Source organism: Larus michahellis, chromosome 4 (assembly GCF_964199755.1).
Source record: "Larus michahellis chromosome 4, bLarMic1.1, whole genome shotgun sequence".
NCBI classification, from domain to species: domain Eukaryota; kingdom Metazoa; phylum Chordata; class Aves; order Charadriiformes; family Laridae; genus Larus; species Larus michahellis.
This window is the reverse complement of record NC_133899.1, coordinates 32395577-32409918: the sequence shown is the minus strand read 5'-3', so window position 1 is coordinate 32409918 and position 14342 is coordinate 32395577. Positions and strand designations below refer to the sequence as shown.

Genomic DNA, 14342 nt, shown 5'->3' with positions numbered 1-14342 from the left:
TGAGCAGGAAATTGCTTTTTATACTGTGCTTTGTTGTTATCATATGTTCTTCCCCTCCTATTCAGTGCAAAGTGTCTGAAATCAAAGTTTGCCTGGTGTTCAAAAGGAAGGAGATCCTCTGAGGAGTGAGAATATTGATGGGTGAAAATATCCTACAGTAACGATTTTACAGGTGGGTGAGAAACTTCTTCTGAGGCCTGTATATCACTACTGGTGAAACAAGTCCCAAAGAGCACAGTTTTTTACGTCTAAAAGGAAGTCAACTGATCTGATCAGGATGTAAAAAAATTCTTTTAAGCCTAATATGTGAGTAGGTACTAGTTTCAGGGATACCAGATATTCTTTTAAGGACAATCTAAGGTGGTAAATGACTTCAGCAGTCTCCAGTATCTACAACCTGCATTAGAACAAAACCACACAACATTATGAAGAACTTCAGTAAAAAGATCAAACGTGCTTGAGTTACCTCCTTCAACAGCATTTATGCAATACGTGCATCTCTGAGTAGTGTTGTGTTCTTGGTGGGTAGATCAGATTTGGTGGTTACACAAATAACCTTAGAGTAATTCCTATACACTTTGCAGAGCAGGTCAGAAGCCTGTTAGCTTTACAAGGGAAAAGTGAGACATTCTACAGATGATCCAGACGCCCGAATGAAAAAAACAATAAAATCTTAGCTGAGGACACCAATGTAATCAGTGACATTGTGTGATTGGTACATTTTTTGTTTAATACAGCCAGCACCTAAGCCTCTTCCCTTCCTTTTGCTTTTAGTGTCCTGGACTCTGATTTATAGCCAATTCATAGCCTTTTTTTTTTTTTTTTTTCTTTTTCTTCCTGGGCAGGTGATAACTAGATGCAGATGTATTTTATGTCAGGACAGGGCACAAAAATGAAGTTATTTAGGTGTAAGTGAAAGAGGATGTCCTTTTTTTCTTTATGAATATGGGTAAGACACTTACTTGCTGCCATCAGCTGTGAGATAGTAAGAAGCTGCAGCAATTTATAAATGGTTTAACTCTTCTGAATCCTCTCTGAAGAGGTGCGACCGAGAAGTAGAAATGGAAAGAGTATCTTTGTCCCTAGGTGTGTTAGGTCTGATTCTTTTGAAAAGGCACAACTAGCCTCCAGGTGAATTGGTCAGACAACAAATAATGCCAGCGCTATGCAAATAATACATACTTCTCTCTTTCGCCATGCAACTAGCAGTTGCGTCATGGGTTTGTATTTTGACAAGCTCAGACCAGACTAAAACATTGAATCCTAGCAAAAATTAACTAATACTAAATTCCCACCTATGCTGTATGTGTGCAAACTTATCTATACTGCTCCTTTGTAACTTTTGGTTAGTTGTAATATGGTTTCATCGTGGCAGATGATGCAACTATTCGCTATTTGTGCCGCCTTTACCTTCCATCTAGATTCCCATAGCGCTCACTACCTAGGCATGAAGTCCTCGGTGTTTGGGGAAACTCCAGGTAAAGTGTGGCAGCGTATCTCCATGGTTTATTCTGTGTATGCCAAGCTTGTCCTCTGTTCTATGCAGTGGTTTACCATCAATTGTCAGACTAAGCTTAGATTCCAAGTAATTGTAGAAATATGTTGGGTTGTCCAAGCAGAGGGAGGAAAAACTCTAACCATCCAAGAGAAACACTCCAACAACAGGCAGAACAAAACTGCTACAGCAGCACAAAGATTGTATAGCCAAACTTCGTCGCGTAACCTTGGGTATCACAGCTTTGCAGAGGTGAAATGAGCGGGCTGGTGGGAGGCTCTTCCAAGAGAGCATCTTTCTTCCAGCAGGCTTTTGCGTGAGGACAGAGGAGGCTAAGAAAGACCACGTGTACCCCGATGCTGAGTTCCTTGTGCTATTTCTTCCACTCTCTTTAGGGTTTTTCATTACTGAATCTTACCGGGGAAGGCAGCAAAGCTTTGAACATTGTGTTTTGTTCTTATTGAAGCAAATTGGTTAACCTATTAAAAGTAGCCCAGAGGATTTAGAAAATGTTAATGCTTCTTTAAAAAATAAATAGCAGCTATGTAATTCAAAGACCAACACTGCCTGTGGATAGAAAATTGGGGGAAAAAAATTGTTCTAAATCTTACTTTCTATTTTACATTAATAAAATTGCAATAGAGTGAAAGAGATCAGGTTATTATAAAAATATTTTTATAATATTTTAATGACTATCACAGTTATGTACGTAACTTTCATCTTTTGTGTAGCTACTTTATTTCTAAAGACACTGAAATACCATACTTCTTGTTGTTGATTGCATTTTGAACTGCTACCATTGTAATGCAAGTTTTAATGATATTTGCCAGTGTTCTGTATTCTGGGCTTTTGTTATTTTATTTTTTCCTTAAGGAAAAGCCTCAGCTGGGATCAAATCATTATAGCTTCCACTTTTATTACAAGTTTTTAGTTCTCGTGGTTGTGATTTCCATTAAAACGTAATGATAGATGTTATATTACTTATCTCTTGCAGAGATTGTTATTGCTTAAACATTTTGTGGTTGTAGGATTTACTTTAAACTTTAGGATTTAATTGTATTTTCTTACATTGCTTTACTCAAATGTAACAGTTGCAATCACGATCCCCTTCTCATTTGTTGTGTTGTCACTTACTCTGTAAAATGTGGGTGTTTTTCTGTTTCTTCTTTCCCTGACAAATACTGTTGTAGGTAGCGGGGCCAGATGTCCACTTGCTAACCCGCACAGCGATGTCCAAATCAGCATAGTTCCACCAGGTACTATCTTGGTCATTTCTACATACATATGTTCTTAAACTTGCACTGAAGTTACGAAAACTGCCAGTGGCTCCTTGTGCAGAATTCCACTTTAATCTGGTGAGAGACAAGATAAAACCTAACCATTCACCCTACCTTTTCAGTAGGAGTTTCACGTTGTAGCCACAGGGTGGCATCACTATGTCACTCTTGGGTAGGTTGTTACTCAAGTTCTTAGTTTTTCCTCAAGTCCTCACAGCTTGGTTGATACTGTTATAATTGGACTGCTAGTTTGGGGAGGGTGGGGGTGGTGTTTTAAAATATCCCCCTAATGAATCTGTAGGCCCCAAACAAGTTTACTTTGTACCATTCATAAAATACAGCCAAAGCGGATCACTTTGCTGTCTGCAGAGACAAAAGCAAAATGTAAATCATATGCATAAATTGATCACATTATTTTTTGTTCTTTGAATTTTAAGGTATCAGTATCGTAAGCAGGAGTATTTACATGCCAAGCAATAGGTAAGTTCTATCATAAAACCACAACAACAAAAAAACCAAACGTACGCACCCACCCAAACACCCCCACTCCACATTTTTTTGCATTAAATGAACGTATCGCGCCCAAGTTGCTTCTCATAAAGACGGGAAAGAGTACGGTGGTTGCTGTGCTGATGGTAGCACTGCAAAGCTGGCCTCTGAAATGTACTGGCAGGTGCTGAGCAAGCAGGGTAACCTCAGGAGAAGGCTGCTGTCTCACCTCTGAAGGGCAGGGAGATGGTGCTGCTGATTGAGAAAAGGTGAGGGTTATGCCATTCTTTGAGGAGAACAATTTGAGGAATTATGGGCTGGTCAGTCTGACCTCAGCCCTGCCCTGGGGAGGGTCACTCCATCCATAGCGCAGGCTGGGTGCTGACTGGAAAAGGACCTGGGTGTTCCAGGGGGGCAGGTTGCACCTGGGTCAGTGTGTTCTTGCCATGGAAAGGCAAACCCTGTTGGGCTGCGCTGGCAAGAGCAGAGGCAGCACGGTTTCTCTTGTGTCCGAGATCCAGAGGTGTTACTGTGGCACGCGGAGCCTTTACTTGTCCTGAAGAGCCTACAGTGCAGAGAGACAGCCCCAGCAGACAGGAAGCCCGACTGCTTCCAGCTCACAGACAGGGCATGTCTGAGGCCTTCAGAGTCTATCAGAGGATAAGTATTTTATGATTTTTCTTGGGATTCCAAGGCTGTGTATTCATCTATGGTGCTTCTGAATACACTTAGGAATTTATAGTACTGTCGAAACTCTTCAGTGCTCTTAGCATTCTTCCTCTGTTCTCCTCCGCATCGATTACTGCTAGCTGTCAGAAAGGAGGAACTGGTAAAAGGATATGTGGTCTGAGAATGTCCACTCTTACATCCTGTTTACTCTGCTAGAACTACCGCTGTGATGAAACTTACTCGTATCCTTAAGTGTTTTTGTGGGCTGCGCTGTAGGGTGCAGCACTTTGCAGAATACAGATCTGAGCCTAAAGAAATAATTCAACCAAGTAGCTTGCTTACCTACAAAAATTAATGCACTTTTATGTATCTCAGTCCCAGCGAGTTTCATGTTAGGAGCTTGACTCTCCCACGCTTTCTTGCACTGAGTAATACCTCGCTAAATGAGTAATCCGATTGTTCTGATTTCTCTTTCCATGATAGCAAGATTATTTACTGCTCTAAACTAGATTTTAAAATATTTTTAAACCCAGTAAAAACAAGCTTAGAAACCTGGGACTGTAGCCATTTTGGATTAACAGCATAAGGAATTAAAAGTACAGTAAAATGTAAGGCTGAAAATATAAAGTCAATGTGCAAATTTTCATGGTCTCCTCACAAAAATGTTAAAAGAAGAAAGCCAGCTCAAATACTTCCTTCATACCTTGTTTCATATTCTGCCGAGTGGTTTAACTCCACGTTGTTCTGGAAGTCCTCACCTCTCTGAAAATGAGAGAACTTGGTCTCAGTTGTGTGTAGTCACAGGTACTGCTACATGTGGTAGCGGGGTTTGAGATACCTGTGTATTTAAACTGCTCAGATTTTCACATGAATGCAAGAGCTTTTTTACTCGGCCATTGCGTGGAGTAAAGAAATTCTATAGAAAACCACTTCAGTCCTGTGAGTTTGTATCAATCAGCGCTGTTCGACACAAGCCTCTCTAAGTCCTGAAGATATCTTTTGTTCCTCACCTATCCAACACTGGAGTGCACTTAGTGAGACCAAGAACTAGAAGTTATTGTAAACCAAGTTAGAGGGACTTTCCCTCTTTGCTGGTACAAGTCTTCCACTCTTTGTTTACTCCATGCACTTTCATATAGCCATGTATTTGTGTTTAGCATCATTGCTATAATAACCTTTTTTTCTTGCACCTTGTACTTTGTCCCTTCTGTGTTGATGCTACTGATACAGATACAGCAAGAGCTTGTGCACTTCTGTTCACATTCACACTAATAAGTTTTCCATTTGTGGAAGTGTAGTGCTGTCCCCGCTCTGCTGAAGAGATGGACGAAGCTCATGATGCTGGCCCTTCGCTGCTGCTGTGAAATCTACTGCAAAAGGATGCGATTTGGGGTTCTTGCATCTTTTCCTTAGTGCAAGGTATTGTCTTTAGTTGTGTTTTACGCAGTGCAAGTATAGCTTAATACACAGCTCAAAGCCACGACTTTTGTATCCGAAATGTCTGTAATATTAATTTCACGGGTAGTCTCTCTTCTGCCCTTTAATGTTAATCACTTGGACATGAAAACTAGTTCAAACCTCAACACTTGTTCTCTGTATTTTCTTAAGATTTTCAGTTCTGGGGGGGCTTTTAACTTTATTCCTCCACTCGGAATATTTTCTTAGTTTGCTTAACTCATGCTACCATCTGTTGTTCAGTAACTCCTCAGAGCCAAGACGGCTGGTGGAGATCTGAGTTCTCTTAGATCAGCACTTGGCACCGCGAGCTTTTTCACAACCCAACAAGCAGTTCCAACAGCTGCACGCATGAATCACTTAAGTTATAGTACCCTGCAGCACCCTGTAAGAATGGGTTTTGACAATCTGGTCAGATGCCACACAAGCAAAAGTGCTATGAACTGAGCTCCTCGGAAGGTGTGACATAAATTTATGATCATTATTTTGATACTTATTTTAATGTAACGTGCTTTGAAGTTTCATTACTGTTCAGAAAGCTTTGGGAATACCTAGATTGTACGTAAGCATTTACCATTAATTACAAGAAAAATTTCAGTAGGCTGTGGGGGTGTGCGCTTGTATATTTTTATTTGTTACAGCAAACTATTCTGACACGTTCCCTATAGCATTTCATATTACTGAGAGACAGTTTGCCCCAGCAGTAAAGCTGCTCTTCACATGCTTTTGAGTCAGTCTATATTTAAACCTGGCTCCAGCAGTATTTTCTTTCAGTCGTTTTAGCCTGGTTTGCTTAGCTGTGGATACATTCTTGATTACGCTCTGTTTATTGAAAGATTTGCTACCATGTACTGTTCTTCTGCAAACACTACAAAACATCATTTCATTCACAGTTTCGCAAGCTGCAAGAGCACTTCTTTAGGGTTTGCGAGAGGACAGCGTGGACACCTTGGTGGTTTTGCAGCAGTTTGCGCTAACACTGAGCCCGAAGGACTGGTGTAAATCAGCCTGGTGTCGTGGGGCAAACTGAGCTACACCGTTGAAGATCTTGTCCTGCATGTAACTTGTGTTATGCTCCAGTGTTGTCATTATTTAATGATAACCATTGCTTTGGCTGAGAATTTAACTCAAGGCCATTCACAAAAGAATTTATGGAGTCCATATGTCTGTATTTCACCGAGCTGCCTAAATAAAAGGCAGGGAGGGAGCGATATGGAGGTTATATTGTCTTGATTTTTATTTTGAAGCTGCATCTGCAGACTAGCTGGAGCCAAGCAGGGTAACTATAGGATGGGACAGTATCATCCAGGAATAGGGTGTTGAAACTTCTTGGGCAACTTCCACAGAGCTGCCTGGCAGGACTCCCCTCCTGCCCCACGCAGTTCCTCTTAGAACATTAGATCAGCGGGTTCCTAGGGGATGATGAGGGATGGGTGCCAGAGATGGAAAGCCTCAGTGGTTCTCCAGAAGTAGGATGGGAAAGGACATGATTAAGTCTTGAGTTCAAGAGTTTAACCGATTTTGTTGAGTCGATGGCAAGCCTTTCACGCCCCTAGAAAAGTAGATTAAAGAGGTCTCAGGATGTACAGGCAGCAGACTGAGGCAGTGAACATGAGGATGATGAAGGTGGCTGGTGTTAGTTTCCTAGATTTTAAAGAGTTCTTAAGAGTTTACAAGAGTTTTAAAGAGTTAAAGAAAATACATAAATGTCTTCTATCAGCAATTTTCAGTTAATGTCTTATCAGGGATTTAACTGTATTTTTATAGAGAACTCTGGATAGGTTAAACTTGACAGTTCATAGCAGAATGGAAAGCTAGATAAAGGGCAGAGCTACGGTCTGGTGTGCTTTCCCCAGGTTTCTTACATTTACCAGCTTGAAAACCACACAAACTTAGGGATGCCCTGGAACAGAAATAGATGCCAGAAGAGTGAGGGATGACCAGACTGGTTTTTTGAAGCAAATGACTACCTTCGAACTCTATAAAGAAACAGGAGTGAATGACGAACGGTGCTGGGCAGTTTTCTCCTCTTCTTACCCTAGTGCTTTCTAGTTGTGCTTCTGCAACAGAAAGGGTGTTTAAAATATCAACAGGAATAGGAAAGCGCTTTAAAACTCAATGGGAGACATGCTCTTTTCTTTGGTAAGCCCAGTATGTCATGCCATAACACATCAGTCAAGACTCTACAGGAAACCCTGAGCAGGCAGGTTTATGCAGACGGTGTAAAGTGGTCCTATCGGTTTGGGTCAGATGACAAAATTAACTCACCCAGCTTCACTATGTTAAGGAACTGTAGTATCCATAATAAAATATCATCGATAGAGTACAGCTAATATGTCCATCCCTACAAATATTTGGTTGTCTTCAGTATTTTTTTATCGTCTCGGAAAGCCACCACCCCCAGACCAGCAGCAGGCACCGTCCTGACCCCCAGTGGAGGCTGCAGCTGGGACTTTCCCCCAGCTCGCGTGCCACCAGGTAAGTGCTGGTGGGAGAAGGACGGACTACACTATAGGCTTTAACTACCATACCTTCTTTTGCTCATTAAATCTGCACTTGTCCGCCAGACCACTGAAAGAGGGTCTTGCAGGTTTCTTTTACCATCTAAAGGGAGCTTAGCTGTATATTTGGTCTCTGGAGTCTCCACAGCCAACCAAGGAGCATCCAGCATCAGGATGCTGCCCAAGAGAAAATAATTATTTAAAGTAGGAGATACTATGTCAGTTCATAACTTCTAGACCTTGCAGAAGATGATCTGAAATAGGCTAAGGCGACATAAAAAAAAGAATGAGAGAAGGCAGGGAAGAAAAGGAAAGAATCCATTGTTCCTTATCTGCTGGGAAGAGAAGGAGAAAGGTGTCATAAGGAAAAAAGTCAAAAGATGAAATAAAGAGAACTGGAATTCAGACCAAACTGACTAAAAAGGGAGAGGGGAGGGAAATGAGCAGCCTGGTCTCTACAGGTAGCACCCAGCAATCTGCACCCAACCTCTGTGCAGCAGGGGAGTGAAAGCCCACCTCCCTGTGCCAGCTTTTTCCCTGCTCCCAGGGGCGGAGATCCGCTCTGCAGGAGAAAGACAGATGGCGTTACCATCGCCTGGGCTCCTGTGGGGGATTTTTCCAGATGGGGAGTTGGAAGCCTCTTTGTGCTGCTGCAGCCTTCCTCTCCAGCAGCCCTCCAGTGCTCGGGGCCTCCACCAGGCTGCGTACCCGGATCATCTGCTACTTCGACATGTGCCTGTTAGAAAAACAGGTGTATTTATAACTAGGGTTTTCTCCATGTTTGAAAAGTATCCTTGTCGACTTCTCCTTTCTTGTAACATCTGCCTGTTTTTTCATTACCGAGAGATTGCTAATAAAAACTGGGCCACCAGCACTGATCTGACAAGAAAGTTGACGTGACCGTTTTGCACAGAGGAACCCTGGCCGACGCTGCGTCACTCACACACGGCCTTCATCAGACAATCTCAGTGCTGCCCTATAGCCTTAGGACACCTCGCCTACCTCCAACAAAGCACGGATGTGACAAGTTTCTTGAAGGTACCTGGAAAACTACTGGGCAGCCCAGGAAGCATCACCCTCATCACAACTCAGTTTGCCGCTTACTAGAATTAAAAAAGAAAAAAAATTACCCATTTTAAATAACAAGGAGCCACCTTTGATCTCCACTTCCTTAACAGCTGAGCAAATGAGCACAGCAAGTAAAACTTTGGAAAGGTAACACAATTTCAGGTTTTACAATCAAGTAAAGGGAAATACTAAGTTTAATCCTTTTATCTTAGTTACACATTAAGTTTATGACAACGTCACCTGTGTAAATAAGAACATTTTGTTCTGCTTTCTTGTGCTTCCCCTCCTCTGCCACTTTCCAGTCCGCAGTTGCACCAAGTGACCTTGCTCTTTCCACTGTTTTTATTCGGTTTCATTTTATACTCATTACTGGGCCGGCAGCAGGTATTCCTGTCTCCCTGTTTAGTTTCATTTCCCCCACTAACAGCGGAATAAGGAACAACTGCAGCGGCAGAACGTATCGTGTGGAAAGCTCACTATACGCTGCAACCATCGTAAGAACAGGATCACTCCGTTTTCATTAATAACATTCATTGAACAGCTTATGTTTTCAACTCTCTGCACATCCCTAGCGCCTTTAAAATCATTGCAGCAATTTATCAAATATATTTTAAAAGTTCGTTATCTAAAAAATAAAATAAAAAACCCACTCAAATGCTGGAGCGGCCCCACGTGCCAGGCCTGTGTGTGGGAAAAGGTGTTGCAATTGTTCCTCATGGTCAGCTTTGCGCTCCACCGAATTGAAAATAAAACGCCAGTTCCAGGCTGACGAACCTCTCCAGTGCAGACCTTGCCCTCGGCCATCCCGGGGCTCCCGACTGCGGCGCTGCCGACGTGTGGTGAGCTGCTGGATTCAGTTCTGTCAGGAGACCTAAGTCAAACTGCTGTTTTCAACAGCAGCCAGCAAAGTGGAAGCATATGGAAATCCTCAGGGTACAGCTGCAAAGCTCCAGGTGGCAGCCACCTTAAGGGAGCCAGTGGCTCCAGCCTGCGCTAGAAACAATTTCTGAGCGACCTGTGTCAGGGAGGTGAAAAGAACATTAAAGGAATCTATTTTGGGCATCACACTGTGTAAAGGGAAAGCTGCAACCACCAGCACCAGGCAGAGATGAAAGTGCCTGGTGGTGACGCTGCTAATGTGGCCTTTCAGAGACGGCCAACGGCTCCCGTTAAAAGTGCAAATCCTAACGCAAAGCAGGCATCATCCTCCACCTGAGAGAGTAAGTATTGCTCAGGGTTCCCTCTCCTAGTCATGCCAGGGGGAAACCTAGAGAATCCAGCCTGCCTGCACCCATCTCAAGCAACGCGAGGGCAAGTGTTGGTGTTCCTGCTTGAGAGCAACGTGCTGACAACCTCCGGCTCAGTGACAACGTACTGAAATCCAATGTACTCTTCACATCCCTGCGAACATTACAAAACTATAACGCAATAAAACGGGTACGAATTCAACAAAGACATGCGTACTTTGCTTAAAACACTAAGTGCAGTGAACTTGGGCTGACCAGAACCAATGCCATAAAAAAAAAACATGAGAAAAAAGTGAGATTTGTATTAGGGGAAGCATCTGAAAGCAAGGCTGCTGCCGAGTCACATAAATCATATGAAAGTAGTATACAGGCCTTGTCAGTCTTAAAGTGTCAATGCATACCAGAGAGAAAAAGCACAGGAACAACCTCCCTCAGCAGAGCACGGGCTCTCAGATGCAGGACCTAAACCACCAAACAGAATCACGGACTAGTTGAGGTCGGCAGGGACTTCTGGAGCTCATTTCTCCCAGTGCCCCTGCTCCAAGCACGGTCAGCAACAATGCCCCCAGAAAAGCCCAATTTGTTCCAGTCGCTCGCCTCCAATAAGCTGAAGGAAGTACAGTATTACCAGTTTTGCCTTTTTTCCCAAAACAATATGCTGTTTGAGCACGTATTTTCCGATCATTTTCATCCAATTTCGAGGAATTCCCAGGCACTCTGCTGAAAATCACAATCACCATTTTTCATTGTGATACGGGTTTTCCTGCTACTACACAAGTTTTCTGGCTAACAGCAGCAGTGCTGTAAGAACACCGTAGTGCAAGGGAACAGACACGGTAGAGTTTACAAATAACTAAAGATCACAGCATCTGGGGTAGGGATTGTGTCTGTTCCTGTGAAGAATTTTCACTTTTGCACTCAAAATAATTGTAGCATCTTCTGTGGGGTGAAAGTTACGTATTATTTTTAAAATGCGCAGAATTTGAGACACCCTCAGAATTCAGAAAATAGAGCACCCGCCGCCTGTGCGGTCATCATCTCCTTGAAACAAACTCAAAAGACCCGATGAAGATGGAAAAAAAAAAAAGCAGTTATGGCAGTATGACAGAAGGCAGGAAGAAACAGCGTGGAAAAATTCATAAAAATGGAATCTTAGCATAGGCCAGGGTTACACTTAAGCACAGGAAGAAGTTCATAAAGTCCACGTCTAGAGAAAACAGGTAGTGAGCAGTAACAGGCAGACAACCACACGAAGCAGTGCTTCAGCGAAGGAGAAACCGAGAACCGAGCTACAAGCACGGTGAAAAACCACAGAGGGAAGTAGCGTTTTTCGCATACAAAGTCCTTGATCCGCTCCTCGAGAAAGAACCCACCACGCTCACCAAACCAGGCTGGTAACCAGCAGTTACAAAAAATAAAATTAAAAAAAAAAAAAAAAAAGGACAAAACCAGCCGCGTACATGGACTACTGTAACGAAATGGTTTTGTTTAAAATGATCTGAGACACAGAGCAACTAGTCATCACCTGATTAGAATGCAACATATGTTCCATTAGACAGAGCTACCAAACGTCTGTACGCTCAGCTGCAGCGGGGATAATAAGCTCCCATTTGCTATAGGCACTGTGTGTTCTTTTCGTTTTACTTCTAGTGGCAATTAACCTCCCTGTTATTAAGAAAATTGAGCTAAAAGTGGAAGACAAACACTCTCATTTGCAACGCTGAAGAAACAAGATCCTTTTACATTCGCCCATTTCTTCAAATTTGTTTTTACCTCTAAAGCTCTTTCAGATACAGCGAAAGAAAATCAACCCTTCCTCCTAAATTATCATTTCCCGAACTTCTCAGGCAGAAAACCCCTTGCAACTCCTGCGGGTGCTTTACGTGTGTGGGCTTCTCTTCTGCAACTCCATCTCCTTGGAGTTTGCATTCCCACCGCAGGACCTCTAATTTGGGACCACCACCCTAAATCCTGCTACCGGAGATAAAAAATCTGAGCTAGCACATGCCGTCTAAAAAGCAAAGCGTATTTTCTCTGACAAAGATTTAAAAAAAACGCACAAACACTTTGGAGTATGAAGAACACAGTACTCTTGTACTGAGCATTTAAATGCACGGAAGCAACCCAAAGTAGCAGACAAGAATGTTCACCCCCAGTTAAAGCAAAGATCATCCAATTTAAACAATCCAGGGAAGTTTTTACCCTCAAACCTCCAAAAATTTCTTTCTCGGGTGGAAAACCGGCGACAAATTCCAACAGCATCCGAGATACCGAGGCCTGCACGAGAGCTGTGCCGCAGCTGGAGAGCGCGTGGAGGTTACCTGCTGGAGGGGCGACGGTGTACAAAGAAAAAGGAAGAGCGAGCAGTTTAGTTTATTGCGGGGGGTGACAGATGATAGTTTGTGCAGAGTCGGGAATGCCATCAACGACAGTGATCCGCGCCCAGTTTAAAGGGAGAACAGCCTGCCATATCCTAATGGGATTGTAGCGGATGTTTTAGTTACACGAGAGAATATAAAATGGAATTTGCAGAATTACCTGGCTTCTGCCAATGTCTCTTAACCCCACATAGCACAAGCAGCAGCAGATCTATTTTGACCTCGCCTTCTGAGTGCAGTCAGAGACTGCATGTTACTTATTTGCTCTTGCAAAGGTTTTTTCCTATTAAAACTTGAGTTTACAACCAAATTCCTGGGCTGTACCGTATGTATACCACCAGTGTTCTGCACTTGGGATGCACCATTTTTGCTGTGACGTACAACACCAGAGCAAGACGACATTTGCCAACGCCAGAAGGAAGAATGAGGAGGGTTTGGCTGCACAGAGAGTTAGAGAAGTTTTGGATTCTCAAATAAAAGAGCTGAAGGAACGTGCAAGATTTAAGCAGTCTCTGCATATACGGTACAAAAGCAATCCGAGGTGAACGACACTCGGGTCAGACACTTGTGATGGGATTTTTCTGTGCTTAATCCAGATTTAAAGAACACACTTCACGCTGGCAGGTAGGCAGCTGTAATACCGGTAATCATTCAATTACAGATGAGAGGCAAGGCGTTTTGAATAATCACAAGCAAAATGAGGGAAAATACCCAGAAGACCCTGCATTCAGGTGTGGCCCTCACAGCTCACTGTTGCTAACAACACTGAGATTCCCAGACTTTTTTGGCAGCTTTTTTTTCCTCCTTAAGTTCTGTTTTATACATGGGAATTAAAACAAAAATCCATTAGCAACAACTGGCAGAAAAATCCTGTTCCGAGACATAATCAGCCTCAACAGAATAACCCAATCTGTGCCTGTTCCTGCATTTGGAAGACCAGATTTTCCTGGGGCAGATTAGGGCAACCTTTGCTCATCCGTGTTGCCTATATTTGGATGCACGAAGTGTGTGAGTTCAGGACTTGTCGGGGCTTGTAGACTTGCAGAAGAGTTCTTTGGACTTCGGCCCCGGGCTGGCTGCAAACTCAGATGAAGGCTTGGGAGCAAAGGAAGGAGAGCAGTTAAGAGACGAGACTTGCAGAAGTGAGAAATGACGCCTGTCCAGCATCAGTCTCTACAGAGACACAGATCCCTCCTCGCATAAAACGTGCAGTAAATTCTGCTGGGACTTATGGCTTATTCCTCGAACCAAAAAAACTTTCTGGATGTTTAATGGCTCACTACAGTTGCAAGTTCTGGGCTTAATTTGAAGCATACTGCAGTTGCTCTTGGACGTTCTTCTATCTTTTTCGGTCTTCTTGTTCGAAAAAGGACATTCCAGCCTTGTATAACTACCTCCCAGAAGCCATTACTATTAGTCCCTAGAAAGGAAATGCACCATTATATATTGAACACTGAACCGAGTGACTGGAACAGAAATATCTTTGAAGATTAGGGCCTCAGTAACACAATCTCCCTGGCATCAGGAGCACAGCAAAAATGAGGCCTGTCCTCATTCACATCAAGACAAACTATTTCTGGCCCAGGGTGTATTTCTTTTAACAAACATTTTCCAAAATTATCTTTACATAATGACCAGCACAGAAAGGAAAGAACTCAGGAGGGGCAGAAAAGCCGGAATCCCTGTGATGCGCACATCAGGCTCGAGAAACTGGAGCAGTTGTTGCATCTCTACACATTCAGAAGGCTCCTACCGCAAGAAAT

The 14342-nt window shown here is 43.0% G+C and overlaps 1 protein-coding gene across 9 annotated transcripts in view; it reads right to left on the bottom strand.

Annotated features, from left to right (window-relative positions):
* Positions 1-5834: 5834 nt before the first annotated feature.
* AKT1 (AKT serine/threonine kinase 1) overlaps positions 5835-14342 on the bottom strand; it is an 86099-nt gene continuing 77591 nt past the window's right edge. For 6 of the 9 annotated variants that reach the window (XM_074583822.1, XM_074583826.1, XM_074583823.1 and 3 more), the window contains one exon: positions 5835-13999. In XM_074583822.1, the coding sequence (XP_074439923.1) occupies positions 13848-13999 (152 nt within the window). In that variant the 3' untranslated portion in view covers positions 5835-13847. The remainder of the gene's footprint in view (positions 14000-14342) is intronic. The other 3 variants (XR_012586621.1, XR_012586619.1, XR_012586620.1) reach the window with 3 other exon arrangements.